Genomic DNA, 14760 nt, shown 5'->3' with positions numbered 1-14760 from the left:
ACTGTCCAGTAAGGGGAGAAATTTACTGCTGAATCTCTTCAAACAGAGGTAGAATTGAACTTGGACTTCCTACATCCAATACTATAAAAACTAGCCTCTAACAACTAGCCTCAAACAACTTAGAACTATGCTGTAATAGGGGAGAACATCCAATTTTGATCATATTTTTAAAAATGTTGGTCGCTAGTTTAAGTCTGTATGAAACCATACTCTATATACTATAATGGATTGGACCCCACAGGCAAGAAAGGTAGGGAATATCTACTTGCAGGATCCTAAATGGGTTTCATTGTGAGAGAGCTACTAAACTAGAGCCATCAAGTCTGAGGGGTTTTTCTACATAATTAGAAGCAAAACTATAGGTGCCTAGGGAAATGGAAGGTAAAAAATGAAGGTGTTAATTCAGTCTAAAGTGGCAGGTAGTCTACACGAGCAGTCCTTTCTCAGATAATGTAAATTTCAGTTAATCCTACATCCCCATCTACTTTGGGGTTTTTTCCATTTTTCTGGTTCTTCAGACATTTCACTTTTTTCTGGTACTATTTTTTAACTTGACTGCCCAGCTTTGTGTCCTTCCCACAGTGTCCTATCTTTTCTGTACTCCTCTTCTCACAGGGCACATCCAGATGTGTACATGTGCCTCTTGTTCTGTCTCAAACCCCTTTTGATGTGGGGCAAGAGGCATGTTCAGGAATGAAAAAATGTTCTCTGTGCTGCAAACTTGCAGGGTGGGGAGAAAATTAGACCCAGGGGTCAAATAAAAAACAAGGGGAAAAAATGGGTTGGGGTACAATCCCAGACTGAGGCAACTAGAGGCTCAGTCCTCCAAAGATACTCTGGAAGAGTGCCAGAGTATTGCTATGAATGGCTTTTTCCCCACTCCTGAAGCACGCTGGGCAGGCAGCGATCCAAGCTGCAGGGACCTAGACTCAGCTTTTGCCAGGTAAGCAGGGGTTAAGGGGCTGGAGGAGTTGGAGAACACCTTGGGAGGCTGGAGACAGCAGGGGAATGAGCAGGGAGCTGAAGACAGCTCCAAAGACATTTCCCTGCTGTCCCCTGATCTCTGAAGATAGTCTCAGAGGAATTCCTCTGCTATCTCCATCCCCTGCTTCTTCTCCTGCTTGTCTGCAGCCTCTGGGGAGCAGGGGAAGGAGCAGGGGACTGGAAACAGCCGGGGAATGTCTCCAGGGGCAGTCTTCAGCCCTTTCCGAGGCTGTAGACAACAAGGGGAAGGAGCAGGGGTTTGGAGACAGGCAGGACACTGGAGACAAGCCCTTGGATATAATCTGGAGAGTTGCCCTGCTCTCTCCAGCCTCCTGCTCATTCTCTGCTACTGCCAGTGAGTGTGGGGGGCTCAGAGAGCAAGTGGGGAGTTGGGAGAATGAACAGAGGGTGAGGGAATGAACAGGAGGCGGGGAATGAGAGGAATAGTTTTTGTACTGCTAGGGCCAGGACAGGTCAGCTTTTTATACTGCTGGGCACAGCAGAGGTGCTAGCCCCGGGCTCTAGCTCCCCCTGAGTGCAGATCCGGGAGGAGCCAGCTAGGGCTATTTTGCCCCAAGGAGCACAATTTGCCTCACAACAAATTGCATGCCTGAGCACGTGCGCTGAAGCAAAAAGGCCCCGCTCAAATTTGCACCACTTCTATTTGAGTTGCTGCAAGTGCACATGCTTGCATGTGTGGACGCACCCATAGATTTTGATCCTTCATATGCCTCCTATTTCCCTTTGCTTTCACACATTTCCTATTATTTGTTTTCCAATGCTCTTCTCACCAAGCTTTTAGCAAGGAACACTTTCAAATACACCAGTTTAAATTAGCAGAGGACAACAACGTTTGCCTCTGTGAGATCATTTTTTCCTCTATTCTCTTAGAGCCTGTGTGAGATCCCTATGCCTCACTGGAGTTTTCCACAAAAATAATCCAAGAAATATATTGGGGAAGATAATTAATTCAAAGTATTAAAATTTTTCAAGTTCTAATATTTTCCTAAATGCAGTAACTCTTTGGCAGAAAGAGCAGAGAGCTGATACCTTGGATCAGGGGATCTTCATATTTACTACAACTCTGTCTTGATCATCTATTGTACTTAATTATTAAAGCGAAAAGTAGACCCAGTAAAAGTAACCTTCTGGACATGATTTGAAAGATTCTGTAAAGCTCCAGTAAACATGATTTGAATACTTTGCCAATTTGTGTGTGCATGTCCCTACACTAATCCTTCACATATACATGGTACTGGCTTTTGGAACATCACACGAGTGAAACTAAGCTATGATACAATACTAACGCTTCAAAGAGAGTTTTAGCGTCGTAGCTTTCCTCTTCCATACTTCAGAGTTTTAGTAGCACCAATGCTTCATAAAGTCTGTTGACCACCAACCAACCCTCTGATTATAAAGCTTGTCTGGCAACATGAAGTTTCTCCTTTTTTTTTCTGCTGAATTACCTCTCACAACACAAAAAGCCCAGTTTCACGTAGTACCAACACTTGCTCCTGTCTCTTTTCCAAGACCAGAAGTGGATTATAAACTAACCTTTTCAGAAACTCCAGCAGAAGTCCCATCTTCCTGTCTACCTAGGTAGCTTAGTGCTCATCCCCTGAAACATTCAGACACTCCTCTTTCTAGTGGACCAGCACTTTTCCCAGTACATAAGGTCTGTTATTCCACAAAGCATGTGCACAGAACCAGACAGACCACCTAACATGGATGATACCAGTTCAGCTGAGGAAAAAGGACACATTCACGGCACCATCTCACCACCATGGCTTTCGTCTTGATTAACAAAATAGCTCTATTTCAGTTAGCTAGTGTTTGCTAAGCTGTATCCAACCTAAACTCAAGGATATTTTCTAATCAAGATAGTCTTAGGGATGTTAAAACATTTGGCCACATGGTTTATCATAAAAAGCTTTTGTTTTCAACCTGGTTTGTGGTCCATGTAGTCCATTACTGAATAGCCTTTCACTGCAGCTTGTTGGAAAACTAAGGGATCAGGATTTCACACAAAAAATACACATGCTACACACACATTTAATTGTAGTTTCACACTAAGTTAACAACAAATGGGTGCGCATGTGTTGCCTGTATGTATGGAAAATAATCTTGCGTCTAGTTTTGGCCAAAAATTGGTAACCAGCTTCAGTTTTCATCCACACTCAACAGGAAGAGTAATACAATGCAAGCCTGTGGGACTCTGAAAATGAGAGCCATTTTGCAAGTTGAACATTGTCTGGCAGAAGTCTCTGTGGTTTCACAGAAAGGGACTGAATGTACTAGGAGGCTATGTTACATAGCCCTCAAGGTTTCAGAAGCAAATTAGTAAACTGCAACACCGCTGACACTTCTCATATCATGAGGAAAAAAAATTATCGTAGTCCAACACCAAAAGAAATTAATTATTGAATCAAGAAAATTTCATAGCATACCAAGATCTGAAGCAGGATTGATTGGAATCAGTGTAGATATGAAGTTGCTGGAGCTGTTCTTTTCTTATTTTCCTGATAACCATAAATTAAAATGGGAAGAGTGAGCAAGATTGGAAATTTGTCAGTTTACCAGTAGACAAAATATCTTTTTATGCAAGATATTGAGAATTACAAAACTGTCTAAAAGGAAGCATTAAGTATTCTAATTAAAGACATTATAGACAAAATAGCATTCTCCTTGCCTTTAATTTCATAAAGGAGATACTAGCATCAAATTGTTGATATCCAGGAATTTGAGGATATGGAACACAAATAACACTTTAACACGACATCTTTGCATTGCATGAATTTATTTCAGATGTGGAGGAGAGCAGCAAATTATGTTTATGTTCACTTAAATTGAAAAGGACAGATTCTACTCTCCTACCATATAATTCTCATTTAAATAATTGTTAATTCAGAAGAGCTGACAGTGGTTACATGGCTTGAAAGAAACTGCAGGATGTAACTACATTTATGTCCTGCCATATCTATTCAAGTAAGGTTCCCAGACTTTGAAGCCAGAGTTTACAGTCTATGCCTGAACTTATTTTAACATGTGGTTTTAGTGCCCATTTTACAATTGAAATCTGTCGTAGGATATAAAAGATATGCCTATTACATCCCTATAAAAAGATATGCCTATCATACCCTTAGCATTTTGAGTTATCTCAGGAAACTTATAAATAATTTTCTGTTATTTAAAGAAGACTGAAAAAATGCAAATAAAGATCCATATCTGATTTGAATGTTTAGAGACACTGAATACTAGCATATCCCATTGACTTTAATAGGAATATTGTATAGTCAGTATTACTGTCACTGATATTTTTTTAAATAGCTTTGTCTGGCTGTGTAATGAGCATAAATGATGTAGGATACAGAAATAGTTAAATGCAGAATGAAAACTAAGAATACTATAGGCCAAATATTTATGTTTCATACCATTACTTAATGTAATTATTAAGCAACTTGTACTTTTTAGTGAAGTCTATCTTTTTCATTGCTATCTTTTGCACAGATAAATTCATTAAAAATACTTTTAATTGTAATTTCAAACTAGAAGTTAACAATAAATACACCATAATTGGAGTTTTGAACATTTTTCTGTAGGTAATAAAATTGCCTGTTAATTCTGCCAGCAATGCAAATTAAATGATATATATAAGTTCTTCAACTCAGTGAAATCACAATTTTGCAAAATTAACAGGAGGAGGGCAATCCCATTTGATGTGTCACTAGAGGAAAAAAACAAAAGTTTTGAAAAATTTTTCCCAAAAAATAAAGCTTGTATGTGTATGAATCAGTCACTTCTTATACTATTGGTGTAGAATACAAACTTTGGGAACTGTGAGTCTCAGGTTTGCGTTCCCTGTGCCCAGTTCACAACAGACTCTTTCTTTTTAGGTCAGATAAAGTTAAGAACTTATCCCGTGTCTTCCACATCTCAAGCCTAACCTCACAGCTATGCTGCAGGGGGGGAGGATGGGGAGGAAAGTTCCCCTTCTCCTGTTTTTTTGTGGTAACTAGTATGATTGCACAAAGTATTTTAGCTACAACAAAACAGCTTATTTGGTAGAAGGGAAATTCCACTGAAAATATTCTGACTAGATATACTACCAAATTTTACCTTATGCAAGGTGGGGTTTACTATTAAAATAATAGTTATCACCTTAAGTAGGTTAAAAATATCTCTATTTTAACTTTAACAGGCATGTATAAAAGCCAGGAAGCCCGTCTGATGCTCCATATATATCTCATTAAAGCACCATCTCATACAACTGTGAGCAAAATGAAAGAGGAAAAATGGGCTATGGATGGTTTTGTGAGTATATTTCTATTAATACAGAACCATTTTAAATATGGAGTAATATTTGTGTGTTAGATGAGAATAACATAAAACTTATCTAATGAAAGGTTTCTAGTAATGCTAATTGTTTTAATGAAATGAAAAATATAATCGTACTACTGCAGATGGGGGTGGGCTATTTGATGGGGAAGATGTGTATATTACCATAGAAGGATATCAAACCCTTCTTTTCATAGATGTGGTAATTTGATACAAGGGAAGACACCCAAAATAAATCATTATTTCCCAAGGCCTGGAATAGACTCTCTCCAGACGTGGTGCAAGCACTTACTCTGGATACTTTTAAGAAACATTTGGACGCTTATGTTGCTTGGATCCTTTGACCCCAACTGACTTCCTGCCCCTGCAACAGAGGCTGGACTTGATAATCTTCCAAGGTCCCTTCCAGCCCTAATGTCTATGAAATCTATGAAATTATCCTTATTTTTTACTGTAGTGCAATAATTGCGAGAAGTATTCTCAATTTTAGAATACATGTTTTTATAAGGTTAAGATGAGTGTTTCCATTTGATATGTCCTTCTGAATAATCTTTCTATGCAGAATGTAGTACTATGTTTCTTGCTTTGTTGCTGGAAGCAAAATATCACACATGGAATAAAATACTTCATGGAAATGACACAGCAGTTGTAGGGAATCAGTATGTGATAAAGTGAAATATCATGTGGGTGAGAAACCTAAACAAATGGTTCCAAATCTTTCCAGAGCTTCCAGAGAGTGGGGAGGCTCTGGAGCATTTATGAACCAGATTTAGCACGTTCCATATGGAGGAAAAGGAAAGACAAAATCTAAGACATTTGGGATGCTGATAGACTTCCAAGAGGAGAATTGTTCCATAAGGCTAAGTACAGACATTCGAACAGCCTGCGATTTTTCCTCCTGGCCAATCAGCAGCAAGTGGCATGGCTGCCATGGTGCCTTAGCCAGTCAGTAGCGGGAGGCAAAAACTGCAGCATATTTAAATCTGCAGTTTTTGCCTGCCAGCTGATCAGCAACAAGTGGCAACCCTTATCCCCTCCAGCAAACAGCAGTGGGAGGGAGAGGTAGTGGTATGCACCAAAAAGAGCAAGATTAAAGGAGCTGCTGCACAATTTAGGTAGATTTTGGCATTGGTGGAGAGGTAAGATCATATGGCTCTAAAAACACATTGAATTTAAGTCATCTGTGCCTAAATACTGATACTTCTTTTATGAGTTACTCTGTTCAATTGGGATTTCTTCTTCCCACCACCACTTCTCTTTCTGGTGACTGTGACATTAAGGATTTTGGATTTGATGTTCTCTATACATATGAGCGTATCGGCTTATCTAAATTTGTATTACTTTATATACACTATAGTATTAAAATTATATTGTTATTATTATAATGTATACACTGGTATAGGTAAAACAGTGTGATACCACTAGTATGGCTGCAGTTATACTGGTATAAAAATATATATGAAATCTGAATTATACTGTTAAATTGTCTGCTTTGTATTGTAAATTTTCTTTGATACTACTTGGTGAAAAAGAACAAAAAACCTGACAAAATTATCTTTGTGTTATGTGAGTAGCACTCCCCTGGCAAGCATATTTCCCTCATTCATGCTAATTCAGGGCATGTCCTCAGGGCAAAAAAAAACCCAAAAAACTTTTTGGTTACACAGAAGTGTGAAAGGTTCTGAGTTCAAAGTATAACTACTCTGTGGACATGTCTACACAAGATGCTGACTGTAGCTCATCACAGCATGGACAGTACTAATATGCTACTGCACAGTATTATCAGACTGTTGCTCAGTACCATCGCCTAAAGGACGTTTGTTGGTGCTACTGAGCAGTAATTTGCTAATACGAGTACTAAATAAATGTGCAGTAGTGTCTCATGTCGATGCTCCCAGTAATAAATTTAATCCCAGCCAGAAGTGGGATGAATAGTTTAGGAATTTCATTTCCAATCATATTTTAATCACCTGGCCTATTTCTAACCATATATTCCCAGAATATTTATAAATATTTTCTGCTTTCAGGTTTCTGCTGAACCAGATGGAGCAACATATGTTTTCCAAGGATTTATACAGGGTAAAGATTATGGACAATTTGGACTTCAAAGATTAGGTAACCCATTATTTTTATGTCATAATTCAATATTATTTCATATGGTACTTTTTATTATGCATGCTTTTGAAGCATGACTGCATATGAAGTCTCGTATTGAAATTGTATCTCAGTATTATTGTTTGGGTAGAATATAGCCTGAAATAGTAGGAATAGAATATTTTGTTTACAGGAAATTAGATAGGGAAGTATACTTGCTTTAGTGTGGAGAGCTCCTGATTGTAGCTAAGTACATTTGATATATTTAGTGATCTTGTTTTACGAACAAAATATATGGAATGATAATTTAGTTATAAATTATGAGTTATGCAGAGAATAAGTAGGAGAAACAGAGTATGTGCCCAGTGCTGTGGATTAATAAAGATTACTATCCAATCCGGAAAACCTTCTGATATTCTTCTGCATTCACAATTCTCACTTAAGTCATGAGGAACTTCATGATTTTGCACTCTAGATTTAATTATGCACCAAACTATTTTTTTATTCTTATGCATTTTATTATTGCTAATAAAAATCTTACTGTTTTATGAATGCTTAAGCATAGAAAACAAGAAAAACACTGTATTGAAATTGTATCTCAATATTAGTGTTTGGGTAGACTATAGCTAGACTCGTAACCTGAAATAGTAGGAATAGAATATTTTCTTTTATGAATGCTTAAGCATAGGAAACAAGAAAAGCATTATCAATTAAACACATAATGTATGTATTCCTTCTCTCAAGAACTGTAATAATTGTCCTCAGTTGGGGGAGGGAAAACACCCCTTAAATATTGGCAGGATATTGCATCTAAGGTAGTAGGATTCTACATAGACCAAACAGTGCATTTCTACAAGGAAAATTAGTTCTCATGACTGTAATGTCTTCCTAAATAGATTGTTCATCTTCAGCTAAATCATTTTATCTACAGCCAAAACACATTCTTCCTGCCTCACTCCTATTGTTTAAAAAAATCCAAAATTCTTTAACAATTTGAATATGCAGAATTTATTAATTTGTGGAATGAAATAGATCATGTTTTTACTTTCAGGATCTTAAGTCATATTAAACTGGAGTCTTGGAAGCTTAACTTTGCTCTCGCTGCATTTGCTAATATAAATGCTTTAGGTGGAACTCATTTACAAGACTAACAGCTATAACCAACGTATCTGAGCTTCATTAAGCCATCTATTTCAAAATATTTGGGGATAATCTGTTAAAAAATAAATGCAGTCATGTTTTGGCAAATTAGTTTTATTGGCTTCTTATGAAAACTGTAAGCATTCACACTTCCTCTGGTTTTCAAAGAATTCTAGATTAAAAAAAATAAATAAATAATTTTCTTCCATGAGTTCCATCTTCTAAGAACAAGATTATTCACCTAGGAATATATTTCACTTTGGTACAAGATTAATTAATAGAATCACTAAAGGATCACTAGTAGGCTTGAAGAGAGAGAAATACACCATGCTTGATCAAGGATTTGCTTTAACTAACAAGTCTTTAGCAGATGTACAAGATATTTTGTAATTTTTTTTCCAGAATAGGTGTGAAATGAGGATTTCAAAACTTTAGTCATACAAACAAAAAATATCTTTCAAACCAAACCTCCCATTCATTTCCTGCTTGTGTACCTAATAATTGTTCTTATCACTGGATGCATCTAAATATAGCATAAGTCCTCACAAATGCTCACTTGCAATAATAATGGGAGGGATTTTGGAGTAATACTTGTTGGAAATAACTAATCCTTTTTTCTTTCTCTTTCTTCTTTTTTTCTGTTTAGGTCTTAATGTGTCTGAAGGTTCAAATTCTTCTAATCAACCACATGGTACAAATAGTAGTTCTGTCGCCATTGCTATCCTTGTGCCTTTCTTTGCCCTTATATTTGCAGGTTTTGGGTTTTACCTTTATAAGCAAAGGTAAGTGTAAATTAATCCTTGCATTATCATATACTTAAAATTCTTCAGTGCCCTTAAACTTGAGTATAATAAATAGGATAACAAGAGCTTTCCTGAGAACTCCTTCACAAAGATCTGTATAGAAGTTTCTTGTTATTCTCTTAAAGGTGGCATAATGTTTAATTAGTAAGGTTGTTATACCTTCACTCCAACCTTTTAAAAATGAAATACTACAAAATGTTATGAGCAGAATAAGGCTAGGTTAAATTACTGGCATCTTTTCGTGTTTGCTTTTTGAAGATTGCCTCTTATTTGGCAAGTGACAGTACTGAAAGTGATAGCTCTAATGTAAAGTATTTTAAAGCCCACTTATTTATGTGGGCCTGCAAGTATGTATGATGTGGTCTTATGTCAGGGAGAGTTTTTATTATGAAAAATTATTCCACATCACAAATTCGTAATGGAACTATGATTAGCTTACTACCATGTTCTGCTCAGAGTTACTGTATTATTAGTGATAGTTTTGTGCATGTCTCTGAGGACAAATTGTATTCCTCTGTTTCATTTTTTAAGGAACATTTTCTAACAGTCAATTGCATAACATCAGACAAGTAAAAGATCTTGCACTACAACAATCAAGGATGGGAATGGGACTCCTAAATAGCTGTATGCACAGCAGTACTTGTCAGATGTCTTAACAATTACTATTACAGTGCAGTCAAAGGTCAACATGACTAAAATGTGGTATCTATATCATAAATATGGAACTAAAAGTCCTTGAATTGCTCCAGATTAAAACTTGGGTATTGGCATACAAATATTTATTTTTTTTATACAACAATTTTTATCCAAGTTGAATTATTATTTCTCTTGACTTAAAAAGGCTTCAGAGTCTGAATTTAAGTTTTATTAATATTTATAGCCTATCTAGTCAACCTGAAACCTTTCTAAATAAAAATCATTTCACTATTGTTGCCCACAGATAACAAGCAGTGTTTAGCCTTTATTTCCATTTTCCCCCTAACAGTTCTTAACAATATTGCATTTTTGCTGATTTTCAGTTAGCTATAAGCATGTTATAACATTTTAATATGATAGTCTTCTGTAACCTTGTTTAAAAAGCCAGCAACTTCCTTTAATTAATTTTCAACTTTAATATTTTTAATTGAAAATAGTCCCATTTATTGAGGTTCTTATGCCACACAGATCACTATGAAAAACTCCAGTTGTAAACACCCTGTGTTTTTCTTTAACAGGACTGCACCTAAAACACAGTATACAGGCTGCTCTGTACATGAAAATAATAATGGGCAAGCTGCTTTTGAAAACCCCATGTATGACACAAATGCAAAGTCTGTAGAAGGGAAAGCTGTGCGATTTGACCCCAACTTGAACACTGTTTGCACAATGGTATAATGTGGTAATGCTTTGTCTTCAGAAGTTTGGAAATTGAAACACAACACAGTGCACGCATAGTTCACTGATAAAAAATTAAAGCACACTTTTCAGGATATACTGGATCACCTTTTCCTGAGGATGATAGACAAGAGTGTTTTTTTCATAAACTGGAACAGAATTGTTCTTCATGTGTACCATGGAGAGTTTTACAGAAAATCTGCTGCACTCCACGAGTGCTTACTCACAGTTTATTTGCTTTTTTTAAAAAGGAGATTATTCTAAAACATAAAACATATTTGCATATATTGGAGGAGCATCCACTATCAGTACTTCTGTGCTTTATAAAACTATAATAGAGGGACTGGGTTTAAAAACAAAAAGATATAGGCTAGAAAATAAGAGCTATAATTACGGGAGATAATAGGTCACTGACTTCTCTTTTGCATTGATGAGCTATCTCATTTTCATAAATTTGAACTTTGTCCCATTCTTTCAGTTATTCACCCCTGTTTAGCAAGTCTTTTTTTCTCAGACCAGTTGAGTTCTAACATTGCTCAATATCATGCCACAAGTTTAAACCTACAAATGTAACTTGCTATTTTTTACAGTGCAGAAGGAAAATAAACACCAGGTTTTCAGTTTTTATTTAATTTCTTGTTTCATATCTAGCCTTGTCCTCACATTCACTGCCAAGCTCCTTTCCTCTGTTCTCATTAGCAAGACCCACAGGTGATAATGGGTGTAGTCTTACTTCTCTATATTCCCTCCTGTGGGCTTTTGCTAGTAGACATCGATTTTCTAACAAAAGATGGTAGCACACCATATGAATTGTGCTTTGTCATGCAACAAAGTTCCTTCCTGTTGAAGATGATTTGGAAGAGTGACCATTTTACAGATTTTTCTAACATCAAAATGTACCTTAATGAAGTTCAGATTAGAAAGTTAATGTTTATAGAGATGCTAGAAAGCGAAATCAATATATCAAGAACATAAGGCTTTGCATTTCAATCCATATTACTATCTATACATATTTCATTATCATCATTATTCTACTCCTGCATTTTCTCAAAATACACATGCTTGTGGCATGATGCAAAGCCCACGGAAATCAATGCAATGACTGACTGATTTCAGTGAGCTTTAGATCAGGCCTATCCATTGCATAATCATAGTTTGGAAGTTATTTGGCTTTGGCACACAAGTTGGTATCAGATATTATTAAAACAGACTCTCGCTATAATTAGCTAAAATTGAATTTATTGCAGCAATACAGCACAAACAGTCTTTTAAGAAATTAAGACATGGTTTAATTAGGATTAACCCATCAAAACATACAAATCTCACTCCCAGAAAGGCAAGTTTCAAATGTGGTAAAACAATTTTTGCAGGAAGGTAATCTTCAATTTTACAGTTTTTTTCATAACAGAGTTATCCATTGGCAACTCCAATAATTTATTTGTAAGTCATTGTCTTCCTTTTATAGCATGACTCACAAATTCTGTATGTTAGCCTGTGTGAATTATCTGTTACTGTCCCTTTAAGACATTAATAACTCTGTGAAAAATCTAACCTTTTTATTACCATAATAGAGAGTGCCTACCAAAAATCATTGTACCCAGGATTGCTGCTTGGATTTCTAAAATGTTTGATGAATTTCTTATAAACCATTTTACAACACTTTGTTTTGAGAATTCATACAATTCTGTCAAACTGTATTCTACTAAAAAGATGCTGTTTTATATTTTTTACCATCAGTTGTTATTTATTCTTGTTTGTTCAAATGACTGCAATAACTATGACTCATTCATTAATGTTAAGGTTAATAGATTTGAGATCGTTTAAAATATGTTTCTTCTGCGACTGGCTACTCCTCTTATATTAATGCATACACTTTTGTAAAGAAGTATATTTTTATGAAAAAAAGGATTTGTAAAAGTATGATGTAAATTTTCAGTGCAATGTAAACAAAATAAAAATGGACAATTGCTTTTTTAACAATGTGTCTTCTTTACTAGCTGAGCTTTAAAACTTTTGTCAGGTACAGAAACTAGAAAACTACTGAAATGGTTACACAAACTTCCTATTTTCTTGGATTTCCAAGTACACTTTTGGCTCCACCCTGAACCTCCCAGTCTTCTCAGGACATTGCAAGTAAATTGGCATTTTATTTACTGAAGTGATTTAGATTTATTCATATGATTCCAAGTAAGAAATTAATAAAAAGGTAGATTTTTGACATTTTGTTCTCTGGGGAAATTTTTATAAATTACTTTTTACATATGTTCATTTAAATGAAAAAAAAAACATCCAATGAACTTGGTACTGCGGATATCTATAAGATAATCTTCCATGAATATTGAAGTTGTCTACATTTTTCCAAGACATGTACTATACTTGTTTAGAACAGAAAGTGGGATTTCATATGCTGTTTCCTGAATGGAGATATTTGAGTACAAACAAAAGGAATCCCTTATCTTTTACTGAAAATAAATTGGGAAAAAATATTTTTAGGCAATAATTATGGCGTGATGGGAAGGAGAATGATAAAGTCTTTGCTTTGAATAGAGACCTGTCCTTTAAAGACACTTTTTATTTGTAGTCATGGAGAAAAGATAAAACTTGATCTGAAATGGTGTTCAGGGAGTACAGTGAGATGAATATCTGTCTACTATTCTTTTTGAAAATTAGGCATTTTAAATAAACTGAAAAGGCTTGCTTCAATCCACACTGAAATCAATAGGGATTTTGCTGGTGAATGCACAGGAAGTAAAAGCAAAAAGTGACTGTAAAATCAAATTGTGCAGTTCACTCTTTAATGTCTCTCACTTGATTTCTAGGCCAAATTGTTTAATTTGATACATAAAAATATACTATTACCTAGTAGCCAACCCTTCAGACTCAGCTTAGTCTCTGAAGTAAAACTGTCCGTGTTCTGATTTATGCATTACTAGTAATATAGTAAGGAAATTCTGAACATAAAATTTTCTTAATAGTTGTGTTGATGGTGAATGAACCACAAGGGAATACAGAAAGCATTTTCCTAAGGCTGTATTGACTTCTCAGTAGCACCAGATGAAATATACATAATGGATTAAATGCCTTTTTTGGGTCAGAATTTTCCTGTTTTGCCAATTTGTAGAAAGTGTGTGAAATGGAGGCATTTTCAATCAAGTGTAAACTCTTTTTATATTATATTGTCTGAAATTTTTCAATACCAGGGTGATAGAAATGTTAATCTTTCACAATAGTTTATGATTGGTTGATTGTAGTTGGTTAAATAAATAATTTACTTACTCTGATTTCCAGACTCTCTGGTTCTGCAGTTTATAGACTAGGTAACAGAAACCATTTTGACTAATTTTCTGAAGGGGACTTGCCATGACAATGCACATTAGAGAAGAATGATGTGGGTGGCAATGGTTTTGTAGTGCAAAGAGGTCTCTAATAGAGTGAGATAATTCAGAAAACTGTTAATGAGACAGAAACCTTATCTGTTCACAAAAGTAGTATTAGTTTAATTATTTTTAAAATCTTATTAAACTTGTTTAAATTCTTCGTGAGTCAGTTTTCAACTTCTGAACTTATATCCCTTATACTGGTTGCCCAAAATTCTGATTGTCATACAACTCCTAAATTCTGTCTTACAGCTTGCCAAAAATCTCCTTGATCTATAGGGGAAGAGAAGTCCTAGTAGTAAGATCAGTAACAGACCCATAAAATAAATCTATAACTTATATAGGGCTCCCAGGAAATCTACATGCATTTCCAGTGGCAAAACTCAGCCACTTGCTGGGTGTGGTGGTCCCCCATATAGTCAGAGGAGTCAATGTATATGTAAGGTGCATTTATTCCTCCCAGACCCAGTCTGAGGGAGTGAGGCCAAAAAGAGGCGAGTTCTATGGAACATGCGCTGGCTACTGCCTCTAATTGCACTGTTGATAAAATTTAGATTAGATCTACAAAGGCTCTTACATATTGTAATGCTCTATAATTCAGTTACTTAATTTTTGACACCTTCACCCATCCATGATTTTGTCCAAAGATACCT

General features: G+C 35.7%; 1 protein-coding gene across 4 annotated transcripts in view; it reads left to right on the top strand.

Moving 5' to 3' along the window:
• Window positions 1–12664, top strand: part of CSMD3 (CUB and Sushi multiple domains 3) — a 1311906-nt gene extending 1299242 nt beyond the window's left edge. For all 4 annotated transcript variants that reach the window (XM_090040525.1, XM_090040524.1, XM_090040523.1 and 1 more), the window contains 4 exons: window positions 5183–5295; window positions 7347–7434; window positions 9200–9335; window positions 10571–12664. In XM_090040525.1, coding sequence (XP_089896651.1) covers window positions 5183–5295; window positions 7347–7434; window positions 9200–9335; window positions 10571–10730 — 497 coding nt within the window. In that variant the 3' untranslated portion in view covers window positions 10731–12664. The remainder of the gene's footprint in view (window positions 1–5182; window positions 5296–7346; window positions 7435–9199; window positions 9336–10570) is intronic.
• The last annotated feature ends 2096 nt before the right edge of the window (window positions 12665–14760 follow it).

The sequence above is a fragment of the Crocodylus siamensis genome, chromosome 3, assembly GCF_052110815.1.
Source record: "Crocodylus siamensis isolate JL-2025a chromosome 3, ASM5211081v1, whole genome shotgun sequence".
Taxonomy (NCBI): domain Eukaryota; kingdom Metazoa; phylum Chordata; order Crocodylia; family Crocodylidae; genus Crocodylus; species Crocodylus siamensis.
The sequence above is the reverse complement of the archived record's forward strand: the minus strand, read 5'-3'. Positions and strand labels throughout refer to the sequence as shown.